Raw genomic sequence first — 17,053 nt, forward strand, 5'->3', positions numbered from 1 at the left:
AGCCACTATCTCTATGGTCATGTTTAAAGAATATTCTTTATGAGGTCAGGTCTGGCTTTGATGCTTTTCTTAGTCAGTTAGTTCTTTCCCCTTTGTTTATTTGCTTTCCAGTTTTTCAGAACAGAAATTGCTTTCTGAAGTTAGATTGCTCTAATGTTTTTGACAAGACTCCATACATGCACCATAATGTATGGTTCATAAAAATATGTCAGATTTTTTATTACTTTTAATGCTTTTGTGTATAACTGGCTTGTGACTAGATCTCAGGAAAGACTTTAGTTGATGTTTCTCTACCCAGTTCCCTCAGAATGCACATTACGCTAGATTCTATACACAAAAATGCTGAATCTGTTTGGGTAGCAATATTCTCATATTACATCAAAATATTGTGCATCGAAAATGTGCTAGAAGAGGCTAAATGCACCATGTATCACTGAGAGAAAAACGTCAAGTGTAAAATGCACTTGACTCCTCATGGTACTACTATTTGATTACCAACGATGCACCACAATTTTTTCCAAAGTACAAATAAATACTTTTTCAATATAAAGTTTTAAAATGTTAAATTTAATGACATTTAATAAGAGTGTACATAAAACAACAATAAAATGTTCATTTTGCATCAATTATACATTCTCATCCACTTAGGGTTCATCAAAAGTTAGAAATATCATAAGGAAATAATGCATCTAATACATGCAGCATAGTGGACATCTAAGCTTATCCATACAGTACACAGGAGATGATCCTGTAATCGTGTACCTCTATCTCAGCACTCTCAGTGCATCATAGCACTTACTGCTAGCTTAGGAAGATGTCAAAACTCAAAACTGAAAGCACAAATTCAATTTAATGAGTATAGCTTTTGAAATATCATGAAGTAAAAAAATTGAGGTTGATGATGTACCAGAACCATAAGAGTTGGGTTGAGTAATGGTGACAGTGGTGCTGAGTTCCGCTGAACACATTGCTGTAACAGAAAAATACACCCACATCACACACCCACCATAACCACTCAGACTCCTGCCTAACACGATAAACACGTGTTCTTTCGCACCTTCCCTGTTGCCATGGAAATACCTGCTCTAACTGAGTTGGGAGGAGAACAAAGAAGAAAAGCCATCTTCTCATCAATGCTCAGGAGTCATCAACTTGTCAGTTTTGATGTGAACCCAGAAAATTTTCCTAACAGTTTCTGCCAAGCCCCTTTCACCTCCTTATTCCTTAGACTATAAATCATAGGGTTCAGCATGGGCATCAATATGGCATAAAAAAGGGAAATCAACTTCTCCTGAAGAACTGAGGGGCTGGAGTGGGGCTGGATATAGGTAAAAATGGTGGTACCATAGCATAGTGCTACCACAGTGAGGTGGGAGGCACAGGTGTGGAAGGCCTTCCTCCTTCCCTCTCTGGACTGGATTTTCAGAATGGTGGAGATGATCTGGATGTAGGACAAGAGAACCAGAAAGAAAGGTGTCATAAGCAAGACAATGCTAGAAACCATGATCACAATCTCATTGGATGAAATGTCCACACAAGCTAATCTGACCACAGCTAGAATTTCACAGGAGATGTGATCAATATACTTATTTGTGCACATGGGCAGCTGGAAGGTGATGGCAGTGTGCACAAGAGAGTTGATGGAGCCACTGACCCACGATGTGATGACCAGCCTTGTGCATAGCCCTGCATGCATGATGACTGAATACCTCAGAGGGTTACACACTGCCACATAGCGGTCATAGGCCATCACTGCCAGCAGAAGGAATTCAATCCCACCCAAGCCCAAGGAAAAGAATAACTGGGCTGCACAGCTCAGAAATGGAATTACTTTGTGTGTGGCAAGAAAATGAGCCAGCAGCTGGGGCACTATGCTTGTGGCGTAAGACACATCCACAAAGGACAGGTTGGTGAGAAAGAAATACATGGGAGTGTGAAGTCTGCTGTCCAGTCTGATCAGAACAATGATGAGGAAATTCCCCAGTACTGTCACCAGGTACATCAGCAAGAACAGGATGAAGAGAGAGATTTGAGTGTCCCGGTCACTAGAAAGGCCAAGGAGGATGAATTCATGCACCCATGTCTGATTGTCCTGTTCCATTAAAAAATGTAGTGATTATTAATCTGCATAGAAAGTATGGGGGGAAAAACAGGCAATCAAGTAAGCATAGAGTTGCAAGTAAAATTCCACAGCATATGTGATTCCTGCCAGCAATTTTATCAGTTTTCAGTTCATTCATAAGACTATGGCAGCAAGCTTTTTATTGAGTGCTTTAGATAAACAGCCCAGTGACTTAAGAGCAGTGTCTTAGAGGATACAGTTATATTCCTCAAAGCTAGTATCTTAGAGGAAGAGTTGTAGCCTGGATGTGAGACAATACAGTTTTAAGTACTATACTTTTTACCCATTTCCTTTGTTTTGGGACAAAGAGATCATAATAATTGGCTTTGGTTTTAAAACTACCTAAAATATGTTGCCTAACTTAATCTTAATGAAATACAAAAAACAATAACATTAGGAAAATGTAGGGATTTGTGGTGAGATCTAGAATCAGAAAGCATAGTTTTAAATCCAAATTTTGTCTGGCAGATATCTCACTTACACGTCATGCTAAGCTCTCACACACAAAACAGGCTCACATTCTATAATTCCCCGATGCATTAAACATGGGAAGTACTTGGGTAACATTGCTGTACTATTACTACAATACTGTGTGTGCCTGTAGCAACCCAATTCCCACCTTGTGGTACCTAAAATCTAAATGTGATTTCTATCCTATATTTTCCACAAAAATAGACAAATACTTTGACAGCCTTTAAAAGAAACCTTTGGTCTTCTTGATAGGCTGTAGTATGTCCTGATGTTCATGGTCTGAACAAGGGTGACATAATGGTACCCCTCTCTTGGTGGTTTTCTCTTTTTACCTTAGTGTGGTTGGGAACCTCTTCTTTGGGTGTCAGTTGAAAAGAAAGCAACAGGGATATGGGAGTGTAGCCATCTAGATCAAAGTGACAAAAGGAAAGCAGATGTTTAAGGATCTATCGTCAATATTCAATCGTGAACATGGAATGTAAATTCCCTTCAGATTTCTTGTATTGTGTAAGGAATTTTTTTCAGTAAAAGTAGAAAAACATAATGCCAATTGTAAGCATTGAACAGAAACACATGTCTCTAAAAGTCTTCTAAGAAAGACACATAGTTATTTCTCCTCCATATCTGCTTGGTCACCAAAGCCACAGTCTCACCAGTGGCTTTGAATGAGAAAAAGCTGAGATGGAAGTAACCAAGTGAAGAAACAGAGGACCTTGACCATTTCTAAAGCCTAAAGGAGGAATGCTACCACACTTCTACTCTCTTCCCTGATAAAGAACAAGGTAAGCAAATGGCTCCAGGAATGCCCAGTTCACATCTTGGTCTGAGAGCTGCACTCGCCGCCCCCTGCACAATTCTACAACATCTATGAGATTAGTCTACCAGAGTTTGTTATCTTCAGTTAGCTTTAATATAACATAGTGTACAAACCAACACAGTTCTATTTTACTAATTACAACAATTATCATCAACAACAATTATTGTATGTTTTACATACAAAGTACATTAATAATTAAGGGTACTTTTTAGATGAACACATTTTTGACATGTTAAATGACTAGTATTAAGATTGTTTTTGTTGTGAAATGGCTAGAAACACAATAATGCTAAACAGCATTCATACCGTGGAGGACCCAATAGAAGCTGGTACACTACAAACGTACGTGTTACATTGTATCGATGGCATGAAACACATGGTCCAAGGAGAAAGTGGAACTTTAGTTAGCAGACAATAAAAGCGCACAAAGAGTAGATGAGGTATTTGCAGTAAAGATCACTTTTCTCAGCTAAAATGATGTCAGTGTTTCATCCTAGGAAAAAAGCAGTTCTATGTGTTTCAAACTTTATTAAGCAATTATTGGTCACAACAAAAAGCAGGACGCTAATGTCTCAACAGCTCTCAAAGTCAAAACATAAACATTCAAATTCCTCACTCAGCTCTTTGCATGCTACAATGTAGCTTATTTAAAGGCTGAATTTTAATCTGCTTTTTAAAAATAAAGTAAATCTGAATAGAAGATATTGAGCACATAGATGCTTAAAAATTTTTCTATTTCAAGTTTTAGCCTGCACTTTAATAAATCAAATATTGTTTTACCTCTATTACACCTTGGTGAATATCCCCAACATTCAAGGTTTTGTTCAGTTGTCTTTGAAATATGATTGTTGGGAAGAATCCGAAGAAGACAAAAAGAGAGATTCACATAAGTAGGCTAGAGATGAATTAATTTTTATCTGGATGAATTTGGCTTTAGATATTCTGTCTCCCTTTTAAATTTGTCTTCTGACCTTTTATCTAAAAGTCAATTAACTTCATGCCTCCTCTCTGCACCAGACTAACATCCAGGAAGATGTGGGACCCAGTGAAAATTTTTCCTTTGCTCTATCCAATTTTAGAAACAATAGCTTTTGGAATTCAAGACCTACCTAATCAAACAAATGATTGATGGCAATTTCTCAGTGATTTGGTGATGTTTGCTATTAACATTTAGTATCTAAGCCTATGGAGTCAGGCATCATGTAGCTTGTATATTTTAATTTACTTAAATTTGAACAGTTGGTTGCTCAAGTGGGACTCCCATTCATGCCCACCTGACTACATCTCTACAGAATGGCTGGGTGGAAAAAAAATACGTCCAAATAAGAATAGGATTTCTAAAAGATAAGATACTTCATTACATTTTCATCTAATATACCTTCTACATATCTTGGATGATGCATTGGAGACGGTGTGGACCACTGTTTATCAGGATAGACATGAGAGGAATGACCCACAAAAATATACCTGAACAGTACAACCATTCATTATGCTGGCGCTACACAGCCCCACAACACATGCAGATCTGGAAACAACTTTTCACATAGCTCCTCACATTGCATTCTCACCAGGTCTTTTTTTTATTTTCCTCACCAGGTCTTAACTGAGCTTACGTGTCCTTATTTCTCTGTGATCCAATGCCCCACAACCCTTATTCATCCTTTCAAGGAAGAGGCAGGCAATATGTGACACTGAGGGACTATTTCTCTTTGCAGTGATTACCCTTATAGTATCATGTCCTGCTAAATGATTTATACCTTTAAGACCATAGAAAATCTTTTCAATTCAATTAGATGGCTGTGCCAGTAACTTACATGCCCTCCCCTCAAGAATAGGTGCATTAAAGAAGAAACTCATACTAGGTGCACACAATATAAAAGGATTTCCTAGAATCTCATCCTTCAGAAAAATAATTTTGTCCAAATTAATGTCACTATAAATAAGCATAGTGATCAACTTTACATCAATCTTAAAAAGTCCAATATCAATAATATTGATTGTCAGTGGTTATCTCATCACCCATATTACAGAGATGACCCTTATAGTTTCCTATTGTTGCTGCCCTAACATACATGGATAAAATTCAAGAAGTTTTATTTCCAGAAAAATAACATTTGGGCATTATCATCATTTTGCTTCATTGAGCCTGAGTCATATTTGGCCTCCTTCTTGGAATAAGCTATGGTCTTGGCTGCAATAAATTAGTCCTGAATACAAGCACACAGCAAATGTTCTACAGGTAATTTTCTCTCATGTTGTCCTACATAAAGCAGAAGCTTACCTTTGTACAGTTGGTTTGTCAGTGGAAATCATTCCTTCCTTAAGAGAAATGTTCATGTTCATATGTGTGGCTGCACAGCTGGACTCTGTACATATGCTACATTAATTGTGAGCAAGGACATTTTCATCATCCTTACATTTGGACACAGCAAACTCCAGGGACAGTGTGGTAGATGAAATGTCAACAATGATTTTATTCCTGAAAGCACTGTTGATTTTTCTTATTGGAGTCTTGCTATGTATGTCATCTCTAGGTTTGTTCACTGACTTTTCTTATAATAAGAGTCTAATTTATTGATACACAGTTTAAACAGTCACAGTCTTGAAATTCACATTTAGTGATCTCTTTTGTTTTGATTGCATTATGCAAATTCCAATTTTCTTTATATCACTTGTTCCATGTGTCTAGAATATTCTTCACAGCATTCTGTTCTTGATTCTGTAATACTTTCCTACAGATGATTCAAGGACAAAACCTGACAAGACAGTCAGGGAGCCTCAAATATAAGCCCAGTTTATATTCTCGAGTTTTATGACTTTGATAATCAATTTAATCTTCCTATATTTGAAATACTTCCTTTGAGAAAAGTAAAAAAGTTATCATATGTACACAGCCAGAGAAAAAAATTGAGACAAGACACTTCAGAGACATTGAAATATTCTTTCTAAGAAACGTAAAATTCTACTACACACTCATGAATGTCCATGCCTAACCATGTATTTCATTAACCTAGACTTTGTCTCATGTCCTTACAAAATTGATGCAGGATTCATTTTTCAGGTTTCCAGTTTTAATTAAAATTACTCTTTCCTCAGCCTCTCTCTCCAGAACTAAAGTCTTTAATGGCAAGCCATATGGTGATCATGTCCCTCAGTCTTGGGCCTCTAGAAAGTTGAATGATTTCATTTCAACTCCTGTAATCTTGGGTTGAGAAGATCCCAGCATCCACACTTCATATATCCCACAAAGATCAGATCAGTGTTTTTTCTGCTTGACTTGTTTACATCCATCCTCTGTTGATATTTTTATTAAAATTTCCCAAGTATTAGTCAGTACTTGGTGATATGGACACGTCTCTTTCAATCCAGAATTGCATTGCAAAGGATGTTTCTTCTATTCAGAGTGATGGACTGTGGAGATGCCCCAGTTGTTCTAAGCTCCATGACTCTAAATTTCCCTGAAATTACTTTACAAAAGCTAATGGGAGAAAGTTCCCAGTGATCCCAAGTGAGCTCACATATAGCACTAATCAAAGTGAGACAGACGCTGCCCTGGTGACCTGGAGCCAGCAGAGTCCCTTAGGAGCTTTTTACATGGGAGCATTAATTGCTGTCACCACTTCCAAATCTCAGTGGCTGGGTCACCATTCTGCCCTTTCTTTCCCTGTGGACAACTGTTCTTCATCCCTCTTACTCAAGCTACAGTGAATCTTTTGCTCTCTCTAAAAAAAAAAAAAAAAAAAAAAAAAAAAGAAAGAAGAAAGAAAAGGAAAGAAAAAATACATAAACCAGCTCTGTGACATTTTATTATGCTTTTATATAATACAAATTACCCCTCAGTGCTATGTTCCAAAGAGCTTGGGTGCTTCTGCACCTAAATCAGGTTAAGAAAATAGCTGTTCTTTTAAATCCAGGAGGCCCTTGGTCCTCTTCCTAGAGACACAACTGCTATGCTCCTTACTAGGATACAGTCGATGAGTATAGTGAACTGCTATGACTTTACAGGTGTTAGTGGACAGCCAATACATGCCTCGGTAGGATTTAAGTTCCAACATGATGGCATTGCATATAAATACTTAAGATTCCAAATAAATAGACAAAACAGTCTTATGATTTACAAGGCAAACAGCTAGACTAAGAATTATTCTAAACAATGTTTTTTAAAAGCTTAATTTTGTAGACCTGTTCAAATGTTTCAACATGTGGGAGATTCAGTGCACTTTTGAAGTCAGGCTCACACTACCCATGTTTGTCTTACTATTTTCCCTCTTAAAGCCCCAAGTGAATCATTGATTTGTTCCTCATCCTTAAAAGTTCTTCTGCTTCATCACCTACATCTACTGTTACCCAACTGATGATCACTGTTCCAGTAGTCACTCTTTCTTACCGACCCACTAACCCACCACAAGACTCCATCACTGAACTCTGCTATCTTCTTCTACCTTATAACGTTGACTCTGTCTCCCTACTGTAAATTTATGTATGTCAAATTAGAAAAAAATACTCATTGATGCCATTTGAATGTGTAATTCCCTCAAATTGGCTTATAAATTTGAACAGTTAGCTTCCACCTGTTTGGGGCTGTTGTAAAACCGTTAGAAGGTAAAGCCTTGCTAAAGTAAGTTGGTCACTAGTCTCACCAGTTCCCGTCCATTCTGCATCCTCATTGTACATATAGTTGCACCAGTTGTTTCACGTTCCCACTGCTGTTTCTTCATTGCTATGGTGGACTTTATTCCTTCTTAAACTATAAACTAAAGGTCTTTCTCCCCGAAGTTACTTCTTGCCAGGTATTTGGTCACAGCAATAAAAAAAAGTTAAGTAGTACAGAAAATTAGTATTGAGAAGGTGGGCTATTACTGTGATAAGCTTGACCATGTGGTTCTTAAATCTTTCGAACTGGCTTCCATAAAGAGTGAAAAGGGGTGGGAAGCGGTGTGGTGGAGGATTTGACAGGGTAAAAGGGAAAGGAGAAATAATGAAATTAAAATACAATCTCAAAAATAAATAAAAACAACAACAACAACAAAAGGTATAAAATGCTATAGGTAGAGACTAATGGCCCATCTGGGTGGCTGTTTGGAAGACCATAATGCCAAGAGAAAGACGAATAGTGGAGGCCTGGCTCTTGAAATTTCAGAGGGAATGAGAATTACTTGGGAGCTGGAACAGAGACTATTTGTTTTATACTCTGACAAATAATCTGGGCACATTTTGTCTGTATCCTGCCAACTTTGTGAGAATGAATTAAAAAATAATTTTGGGGTGGAGGAAATCTTAGGAAAAGTTACTATCCAAGCTGTGTCCTGGCCTCTGCCACTCCTCTTATGCAGGTCTACAGGGAGAGAGCTACAAGTAGAGCAGAAAGTTATGCAAGGAGGGGTAGACAGTAGCATGAGAGAACAGCCAGACTCAGACAAGGCAGGTGCAAAAGTAGATGCCAATGTTAAGGGAATGCATCGCATTGAAGAGAACGCATTAGGCTAATGTAGCATAAGATGAGGGCCCAAGGCCCAGTAAGAAATGAGACAGGCTGAGGCAAAGGAGACATCGGTTCTGCTGGAAACCATGTGGAGTCTAGAGTGAGGGGCCTTGCAGACCTGGGACAATCCCAAGCCTGGAGCAGGGTGGCAGGGAAGGGTCCAAACCCCTGGACACTCAGACCCTCTGGAAAGTTCGAGGAGTTGGGAGGAGGGGGTCGCGCGGTGTGGTGATGAGCCAGGAGCCAGGAGGAAAGGGAATCTCTGGCTTAGCTTAGAGGGGAGTGTGTGAGAGCACAGAGGAGGTCTTCTGTGGGAGACTTAGGCAGAGCAGCTTTGTATGATGAAGGCTTCTTCCTGCCCCCAGCAGTTCTTGATGAGAGAGACAGTTCTTGATTGTTCAATTATTTATTGATGGCAAAAATGGATGCATATGACTTATTCAGGATAGACCAGAGATTAAGTATCACTTTTAGGAAGGAATGTCTGGGAACAGAAACTTACTGGCTGAACCCTGCGGTCAGCCCATCTAGATACCTCATTTGCATAGAGAACTCTGTGCTGACTAGTGGTCAGGATCTTCATGTTGGGGTTATGGTCATATGTTCCAGGACAGGAGCTGAGTCAAGAGCAGAAGAAACACCTACCTGTCTCAGATACGAGATTACTGCTTCATTGAGAAAAGCACTGCAGAGAACTTCTCCTGCCATTCTGGCTAGTCCTGGTGACTTTTGCAGATTCAGTGGAGGCTTGGCGGTTTCTGTTGGACTGTGCCACCATTACTGATCTGTGTCTGGTGACACTTTCAAACTGGACTGTTGGTATTCTGACACTACTAACCTGAACTGCTGGCATCCTGACATCAGAGATTGGAAAAACCCCCAAAGAACTACTTCTAAACAGGTCCACGTCTCCTTGTGGGATTTACCATCTTTTCTCCCCAGTCTTTGGACAGTGGGCTAGAAGGAGTGTCGAAGCTTTTGAACATCCTTATTAAAGTAGGTTTTGAAAAGTCTAAGCCTACAGATCATTACAGGCATGGCTGATTTCCAGCCCCTCCAACTGTGTATGTTTCCTATCTGCAATGAGTAAACAGCCTCTTTCTTCACATGCTCCTATCAGCATGATGTCCTAGGTTTACCGTTCCAGAATCAATATAGAGAAAGATTATGGACTGAAATGAAATTTAAAACTAGTTCTTCGCTCTCTTCAGTTGTTTATGTCAGGCTTTTTATTTTTGCCTAAGCAACGTAAATTCTGATGAGCGAGATTCAGCATTAGCTCTCAACTTGAGTAAATGAGCAGCGTCAAAGTCAAACACAATCCAAGTTTCACACTTTTCACACTTGCCCTAGGAACTACCACTCCTTCTGCAGTTACTTCTATTCTCAGTGCAAGACATGGGCTTCGTCTGACACAAAGCTCACTTGTTAGGTATCTAACTGGAAACTGAACTACTGCCCTCTAGAAGAATTTATAAAAGGCACACTGATGTTTTATTAATTCACATACTTATTATTACAAAGAGTAGCAGGAATATGATAAATGACTTCACTGTATGAGATTCATGCATATAATTTTGATAAGCTGCCTCCAGGGAAGAATTGATTTTTCAGAAGCTTGAAAAAATTGTAGTGGATAAAAGGTCAACTTACTAACAAGCAAAACTCCTAGATCCAGACTTTGAACAAGATGTAAAAATTACCTCAAAATCTATCAGGTCCAGATTATAATGAGCCAGAGGCTTAACTGTATTGAATCACAGACTTAATGCTGATGAAATATGACCTTAGATCAACCAATTATTTCCCCTATGGGACACCAAAAATCATGTTTTAAAATTAAAAATTAATTAAATTAATTTTCTCAAAATTAAGACGTCTACTTGATTAAAGGCATCTTTAAGAGAATGAGATGACCAACCATAGATTAAGTGAAAACATTTGCAAATCAAGTAACTTATAAAACATTTATATCCAAAACATCTAACAAGCCCTCAGAACTCAACAGAAAAGTTTGCTTGTAATTGACAAACATCAATAATAATTGAAATGTATTCTATCATATTAATATGCAAAGATAGCATGTTAGTAAAATGGAATGTTAGGTATTGATGAAAAGAATAGATGACTATAACATGTAACAACATAAATGTGCCTTAAGTGTATTATGCAACAGAAAAAATTCAGACCCTACTATTCAATTATAATCATGTGGTATTATGCAATGGGAAAATATGGAGTGATCAGAATCTGACCCATGGTTGCTAACAGCTGCTTCCAAAAGGATTGGCAGAGCTCAAAAGTGTACAAGGGTATGTTTGGATTGATAAAACTTTTCTATATTTTCAATACAGTGGTGTTACATGATTATTTTAACATGATTGTTACATGATTGTTTAAACCTAAAAGAATTTGGACCATATCCTTGCCTGGCTTCTCTAGAAGAGCTTTCTGCTTAAGATCTAAGCAGAAGCAATAGTTAATTCATGTTACAATATATATTTATTAGATTGGTGGACACAGTTAAACTTGGATAGCCCAACAACAGCAACTGCAGAGGTTGAGAACCTGATATAATAGTTTGAATGAGATGGATCAGGTAGTCTTGAGCATTTGAATGCTAAGTCCTCAGTTGGTGGGCCTATTTTGGGAGGCTTAGAACTTGTAGCTTTTTTTTAAGAGGAAGTGAGTCACAATCAAGAAAAAGCCAGGTCCAGAACTAAGTTTTTAATTAGGAGAGATGACAGAGGTTCTGGTTAATCAACAAAGTGATGGACTGAGTATTAGGACTATCTTGTACCTCACGGGTACAAATTGGCATAATTATGCTCTAATTGTATTTTGAGAGAAAAGTTTTATTTTAACAGGAAGGGTGATATGTAGGAGGAGCTAAGGTGAGAAGAAGAGAAGGAATAAGGAGAGGAGGAGAAGAAGGAGAGGAGAAGCTAGGTGATGAGAGAGAGAAAGAGAGAGAAAGAGAAGGGGGATATGGAGGCAGTTGTTCACCTGTCTTCACTAGTCAAAGACAGTTGATATATCTAGGCTGGGTATTAGGTTACACTTCTGATTGAGCATTACCAAACTTATAAAGCCTTTGATTAACATTTTTAAAAAGTGTAGAAAAGAAAAAAGGGGGCATGGGATAGGGTTTTTTTTGGGGGGGTGGGAAAAATGGGGAAAGGGGATGGCATCTGAAATGTAAATAAAATATCCAATAAAAAATAATAATTAAAAAAAAGAGTTTAAAGATGGCTCCTCCCTTCGAGCTGGCCCCGCCCATCCCAGTCTCTCAAATAGGCCCAAACTGACCAAGTAAGCTCGCAGCTCGCAACCAGGACCAGATTCAGAGCCTTGAGTTGGCCCACCTTAACATCTACCCCATCTGTGGACTGCTGGGACTCCTGAGGAACAATGGCCACAGGATCTCCATGACTCTCAGCAGGATAACTGGAAGGAGTCTCGGCAAGTGTCCTGTATTGACAGTGAAGCAAAACCAAGAGACCTTTAATCAGACCAAGGGTTCACTATGCAAATAAAATTATTTGGGGAAAACGGTATACTGTTGGACACACTGCAGCTCCCAATGCCACTACAATGCACACATATGTGATGGAAAGACAGGCAGGAGGAACAGGGTGGTGACTGCGAGGTGGAACTTGAGACACAACAGCTGTGGTGGCTGTGAGAGGAGGCTGCGACTCATACATAGTACAGGAAGCCAGTTGATGACCAGGGTTGACAACATCTTTCTTTTTTCTTTTCTCTTTCTGTCTGTCTGTCTGTCTGTCTGTCTGTCTGTCTGTCTTTCTATTCCTTCCTACTTTCTATTCTTTTATTTTTATTTTCCCTTAACTTTTTCTCTTTCTTGTTAATTTTTATTTTCATCTTTTTAATTTTCTTTTGGGAGATTACAAGAGAGGACATGGAGATGGAAGGACTGTGATATGGGTGGAATTGGGGTAAATAATGGCAAATTTCCAAAAAAGTCAATAAAAAATAAAAAAAAATTAAAAAAATAAATTTTAAAAAGTTTAAAGATTTGAGCCATTTTTTCAATTAGTTTTTAAATTTTTTATTAAATATTTTATTTATTTACATTTCAATGGTTATCCCCTTTCCTGGTTTCCCCTCTGCAAACCCCCTATCTCTTCCCTCTGCTTCTATAGGGTGCTTCCTAACCCTCCCATGCACTCCCACCTCACTGTCCTAGCGTTCATAGGACCAAGGGCCTCCCCTCCCATTGATGCCAGATAAGGCCATCCTCTGTTACATATGTAGCTGGAGCCATGGGTCCTCTTTGTTGGTTTAGTCCATGGGAGCTCTGGGGACTCTGGTTGGTTGATGTTCTTCCAATGGAGTTATAAACCCCTTAAGCTCTTCCAGTCCTTGCCCTAACTCCTCCATTGGGGTCCCCCATGCTCAGTCTGATGGTTGGCAGCAAGCATCTGCATCTGTATTGGTCTGAGTCTGGCAAAGCCTCTCATGAGACAGCTATATCAGGCTCCTGTCAGAAAGCACTTCTTGGCATTAGTGTCTGGGTTTGTTGTCTGCATATGAGATGGATTCCCAGGTAGGGCGGTCTCTGGATGGCCTTTTCTTTAGTCTCTGCTCCACTCATTGTCCCCTTATTTCCTTTAGATAGGAGCAATTCTGGGTTAAAATTTTGGAGATGAGTGGGTGCCCCATCCCTCAACTAGGGGCCTTGCCTAACTTCTGGATATGGTCTCTACAGGTTCTTCCTCCCATTTGTTGGATATTTCAAGTAATGTCATCCCCATTGGGTCCTGGGAGCCTCTTGCTTTCCTGGCATGTGAGACTTTCTGGTGGCTACCAGTTCCTCATCCCCCATTGCTACACACTTCTATTCAATTTCCTGACCCTCTATATATCACTCCTGTCTCCTCCCATACCTAATCTTAGCCCCCCTTTCCCCTCCCACTCCTCTCTCCCTCCCAGATCTCTCCCTCTCTCTTCCTCCTATGATTATTTTGATCCCCATTCTAAGTATGACAGAACCATCCAAAGTTTGGTCTTCCTTTTTCTTGAGCTTTATATGGTCTTGAATTGAATCATGGGTATTCCAAGGTTTTTTCCTAATATCCACTTATCAGTGAGTACATACCATGTGTGTTCTTTTGTGATTGGGTTACCTCACTCAGGATGATGTTTTCTAGCTTTCTCTGTTTCACACTTTCAGCCCAGGGTCTTAATTCCCAGCTTCCTGGTCCTGTGCCATTACTCAGCCTACATCGACTCTATTACTCTGAAACTATAGCAAAGGTCAACTCTTCTTTCCATAACTTTCTTTGATCATGATGTTTTTGTCACAGCAGCAGACAAATGACCATTATATCCCCCAGTCCATTAGACTGGACATCTCACCAGTTCTAATCTAGTGCTAAAGGCCTGGAGAATTCCAAGAAAGACATTGGTCTTGAGTTAATTTGGGAATCTCCACAGTAGGCTAATGGATGGACAGCCCCACATTGGATACTAATATCAGTGAAGAATAGATTGTAACAGTAGAATGCACTCATGAGCAAGTGGAGAGCAGGAAGGCACACAGAGCCATAGGCTTTTTTATTAGACATCTTTATATCTGGGACACCACCAGGAGGTACTGATGCCCACTCTAAGACACAGCATTCCCTCCTCACTTAATCTGAAGCATATGTTAATTGGAGCTAGATCAAAAACCCACCTTCCATATCATTTTTACACTATCTGGAAGAAAGCAGGGGCTACTGCCATGTAGAAGACAAAAGTCATGAATACTGCATAACATCAGCTAAGCCTCAACAACAAAGAGTTATTGAGCCCCAAAGGTCCAAAGATATTTGTTTCTGTTAAGAATCCCTGAGTAAGGCAACATAATAACTGAAATAATGCTGAGAAAAATGAAATCTAACAGTGTGTGTCTCTTGTGAGAAAGATTGTGACCACCGATGAAATCCTACAGTGAAAAAAAACTAATAAAATTAAATCCAATAATTTGCTAGATCTAACACAAGATATAGGGTCTGAGGGGGATAACACTATTCCTTCAATATATCAGAAAAAAATAAAGTAAAAATTTCACAGGCAATCCAGCTGGGAGAAAGTCCGGAGTTCTACTGAAAACCCAATTTCAGTGCTAACAAGAAGTAGAAGCAAACACTAAGGTTTAAAGGGTTTTCAGAAATGAAGTAGATAATGGCAGTGTGTGTCCTGATGAATGATGAAATGTTCATTTGAGCTATTGTAATCCATAGATGTAGATATATTTCTTTTAAAGAGATAAACTCTGAATGATATTTTATGGTTAGTAGCTAGTGAAAAAAAATTTCATTTTCAAATGCTTTTCAGTGTCTAACTTTTTAAGTTATTTTAAATGACGTTACTATTTAGAACACATCTTGTCACTGAACCAGCAATTCTAGTGCCTTCTATTTGTAATATCTTTCCCAAACAACCAAGATTTAGGAACAACTGTCATCCCAAGAAATTTAATTTCCTGTTTTCTGAGTATTCCAATTTAAACACACATATCTGAAGATTCAAATCTATCATCCACATATGAGGGAGAACATGCAGTGCTTGTCTTTGTAGGTTATCACCCTCAGAACGATGTTTGTAATTCCATCTATTTACCTCCACGTGTCATAATCTCATTTTTCTCTTCAGATGAATTCTTTGATTGTATATATTTATCACCTTTTCATCAGGTATGGGCACTTAAGCTTTTTCCACTTTCTGGATATTGTGAATAAAGCAACAGTGGCCATGGGGGACCAAGTACTTCTCTAGCAGGACAGAGTCCTTTGCATACATGCCCATGAGTAGTATAGCTGCATCACATAGTAGCTCTAGTCCCTTAATTTTGAAGAAACTTCACACATATTTCTATAATGGCAGCAACTTTTTGCGCTACTCCCAATCGTGAATAAGTGCACCCCTCTCTCCACACCCATTCCAGTATTTATCTAGCTTTTGATCTTTGGATCTTAGCATAGTGTCTAGAGTAAGATGAAATCTAAAAGAAGTTTTAATTTGCATATTTTTAGGGCTAAAGACACTAAGGACCTAAAAAAAAAAATATTTCTCAGACCAACAGGAAAGCATCCAAAAACTCAGCTAAATGAGGAAAGTGTTCATCAAGTTCCATCCCTACATGAGAAGTTATTGGCAGTTAATGCTTGCTAGGGGGGGAGATTGAGTTTTCCTCAAGTGTGGATTCTTATGCTTAACAATACTTATGCTTTAATAGATGAGCCTATACTCATGCACATAAAGGCAGCCAGAAGTGGACTTGGTGTAGCTTAATGTGTGTGTGTGTGTGTGTGTGTGTGTGTGTGTGTGTGTGTGTGTGAATTTGGGAGGAAAAAGTAGTGGGGGAATAAAATTAGAAATGAGGATGACTTTCAAAACGTATTATCCATATGTGTGATATTCTTAATAAAACATATTTAACTTATGAAGAATAATTTATTTAAAAAGAAGTGCTAAAAAGGTCAATGAAATGAAAAACTTAAAAATAGAAATTTAACAAATAAAACATCAGTCTCTGACTCTTGATTGCTCTTGGAACCCTCTCTTCCTACTGACTTGCCTCATCCAGCCTTAATATGACGGTTTGTGCCTACGCTTACTGTACCTTGTCATGCCATGTTTGGTTGATATCCCTTTTCTTTTCTAAAGAGAAATGAAAGAACAGTGGATCTCGGTGAGAGAGGAGGTGGCAGGAGTGCTTAGAAGAGAATAGGAAGGGGAAACTGCAGTTGGGATATTTTGTATGAATGAAGAATTAAAAAAAATAAAAGGGAAAAAAACAAACAAAGCACAAGACTACACTAACCTATTGCAATAGGCTAATAAAAGAAAATTGGGAAAGCCCTTCACATAAAGACTCCAAACAAACAGTGGAGAAAACAGGTCATAGAATGATCTTTGATAAAGATGAATTGAAAACACTGTGTCCAAAGGACCAGTCACAATATGGAAGATACTACATCATCATATATTTTCCTCCCTAGTAAGTCATATATACTTTATGTTTGTTTACCTTTGAGTAGTGTTCTCTCACATCTCTCCTATACCAGTGTATGTAAAGTATGTTCATGCTATTCAAGTTTTTAACTTAATACACAATTTTTATGCGTAATCAAAACATTCTGTTAAAGTA

General features: G+C 38.6%; 1 protein-coding gene across 3 annotated transcripts; it reads right to left on the reverse strand.

The window, feature by feature from the left end:
• Positions 1-546: 546 nt before the first annotated feature.
• Positions 547-6,900, reverse strand: LOC117720859 (olfactory receptor-like protein OLF3). Of its 3 annotated transcripts, XM_076913437.1 has the most exons (4): positions 5,692-6,900; positions 3,757-3,903; positions 2,926-2,999; positions 547-2,124 (listed from the first exon to the last, which is right to left on the reverse strand). In XM_076913437.1, exon 4 carries the CDS (start codon positions 2,099-2,101, stop codon positions 1,148-1,150), a length of 954 nt encoding a protein of 317 aa, XP_076769552.1. In that variant the 5' UTR covers positions 2,102-2,124; positions 2,926-2,999; positions 3,757-3,903; positions 5,692-6,900; the 3' UTR covers positions 547-1,147. The 3 variants fall into 3 exon arrangements, with proteins under 3 accessions (XP_076769552.1, XP_034375447.2, XP_076769551.1); XM_034519556.2 differs by lacking the exon at positions 3,757-3,903 and having other exon boundaries at positions 547-2,092; XM_076913436.1 differs by lacking the exon at positions 3,757-3,903.
• Between the last annotated feature and the right edge of the window lie 10,153 nt (positions 6,901-17,053).

Source organism: Arvicanthis niloticus, chromosome 15 (genome assembly GCF_011762505.2).
Source record: "Arvicanthis niloticus isolate mArvNil1 chromosome 15, mArvNil1.pat.X, whole genome shotgun sequence".
Classification (NCBI taxonomy): domain Eukaryota; kingdom Metazoa; phylum Chordata; class Mammalia; order Rodentia; family Muridae; genus Arvicanthis; species Arvicanthis niloticus.

What these genes read in the sequence shown, in the direction of transcription:
- LOC117720859 (XM_076913436.1), bottom strand. Translation starts at nt 2,101, where the DNA reads ATGGAACAGGACAATCAGACATGGGTGCATGAATTCATCCTCCTTGGC.